General features: G+C 27.8%; 1 protein-coding gene across 1 annotated transcript; it reads left to right on the top strand.

Annotated features, from left to right (window-relative positions):
* Positions 1–251: 251 nt before the first annotated feature.
* LOC132939465 (ATP synthase subunit delta, mitochondrial) lies at positions 252–1,311 on the top strand. Its single transcript, XM_061006636.1, has 4 exons — positions 252–382; positions 449–570; positions 701–868; positions 933–1,311. The coding sequence occupies exons 2-4, from the start codon at positions 454–456 to the stop codon at positions 1,131–1,133; spliced, it is 486 nt and encodes a 161-aa protein (XP_060862619.1). The 5' UTR covers positions 252–382; positions 449–453; the 3' UTR covers positions 1,134–1,311.
* The last annotated feature ends 930 nt before the right edge of the window (positions 1,312–2,241 follow it).

Raw genomic sequence — 2,241 nt, 5'->3', positions numbered from 1 at the left:
CTTTAAATTTATCACAATAACAGGTTCTAATCCAAAAACGTATACCACCTACGCATTAAATAAATTTAAAATTGATAAGTAATTTAAAAAATCTAAATAATAATAATATATGAATTTAAATAAATTACGGAATATTCATTACGCATAGTAGACAGTTGTAACAACTCTAGCCCCTAGGTTAGTATTTTACCGTGGTAAACGTTTAGAACATCTTTGAAATTTAACAGCCGATTGTACACTATCATTATTTCTTATCTTTTTATTCATAAATCACTATTATACGACAGAGGTCATTTTCTGATTTTCATAAAGAAATTTTGTAAACGCTACACCTCATTATTTCTAATTTCTTCTTTTATAGAACACATAATTCATCATAACTGTAAGTAATATTATTTTAGCTTGCAAAATTAAACTGATAAATATAAATATTGTGTTTCAATTCTAGAAATAATGGCTTCATTCCTACGATCCACCAAATTAGCCGCTAGGCTCACACAAGGACCAACTAAATGCTTTTCAAGAAATTATGCTGATCAAATGAACTTCACATTTGCTGCCGCCAATCAAGTATGTTCAATAGTAATCTAGCAAATGTTATACTTTTAATATATATTTAATATTGATATGTATGTATGTTTGATAAGAGTTCATCATTAAATTACAAATATAAAACAGTTTTATTGCATTTTTTTTTTAGATTTTTTACGCCAACAAAAATATCAAGCAAGTTGATGTACCATCTTTTAGTGGTTCATTTGGTATCTTACCTAATCATGTACCCACATTGGCTGTTCTCCGCCCTGGAGTTGTAACGGTATATGAAGATGAAGGAACATCAAAAAAAATATTTGTTTCTAGTGGAACGGTAATCAAATACCTTTGTGGCTTTACCTAATACTTATGTATTAATTAAATATGTTGATTTTTAGATAACTGTAAATGAAGATTCTAGTGTTCAAGTTTTGGCTGAAGAAGCTCACCCAATTGAAGATATTGATGGATCAGCCGCACGTCAAGTACTACAAGAGGCTCAAAGTCAACTCTCAACTGCATCAGGTGATGTTGCCAAGGCAGAAGCTGCAATTGCTGTTGAAGTAGCTGAAGCACTTGTTTTAGCAGCAGGAAACTAATACTGAACGTAAACTATGTATTATATTAGTATGGAAATTTGTTTAAAAATTTTGTCATACACAATTAGGTTTATCAAATTAAATTGAATTTCTACATGTTCCGTTTTGTTTGCTGGTTTTTAAAATTTAAAATTATAATTATTCTCATCAGTATCCAATAAAAAAAATTCCACAAATATCTGAGTTTTAGTTTTTAGTTTTGGCTAACAATATTTTAATATAGTGATATTCCATTAAGTATTATTAAATATACAATATTCTATTAACATAATAAAATATTGAAATATATTATTGTTTAAACAATCATTTCATATTTTAATTAAATTGTAAAAATCTTTGATTTATTATTAATTCATTCTAGAGGTACAATTAAAATAATAAATTATGATGTGTGTAGCAAGTAGCAAAGTAAATTACTGATGCGTTAAACTAACCCAGTGATTCAAGTCATAGGCCAACTACTGAAATTAAAATATATTTAAATCATATTATGCATTTATAATTTTTATTTCACATTTGTTACTTGAATATTTCTATAGATATTGTAAATAGTATCGCTGTAACAAGTTCAGAGCACTTATACTCCGTGCCACGAGAGAAGTAACCCGTTTCCCGACCAAATCGCAGTCGAATCTGCGCTGCCGTTAGTTTGCATGCGCGTAGCGGATTACTTCTCTAGTGGCACGGAGTATAGTATTGTAGATAATAGATATGTAGTATGAAATAGAATACAAATAACATACATACAATTTTTGACTAACTAAATAATAAATAATATGGATTAGGTATGATCATTAAATTACAAAGTCTATCAGGTGTTACTTGTTAATTATTAAAATATTATTATTATTGTAATTTATAATAATTACCAAGACTAATTAAGGCTGTGCTACCTACTAGGCAAATTTTATTGTTACATCATAAAATAACTGAATTTACTGTTGTAGCTTAACATGTCTACATTTAGCCTTTTATTTAGTAGACAATATTTTTCAAGAATTAAAATAATCAATATTTTATAGTTAATGTTAGGCATCAATACATTTAATTTTATTTTAGACCACTTGTCTAAAACTTACTGGCTTACACTTACATTGAATCTTCTGTT

The sequence above is a fragment of the Metopolophium dirhodum genome, chromosome 2 (genome assembly GCF_019925205.1).
Source record: "Metopolophium dirhodum isolate CAU chromosome 2, ASM1992520v1, whole genome shotgun sequence".
NCBI lineage: Eukaryota > Metazoa > Arthropoda > Insecta > Hemiptera > Aphididae > Metopolophium > Metopolophium dirhodum.
Note: the sequence above shows the minus strand (reverse complement) of the source record. Positions and strands in the feature narration are given on the sequence as shown.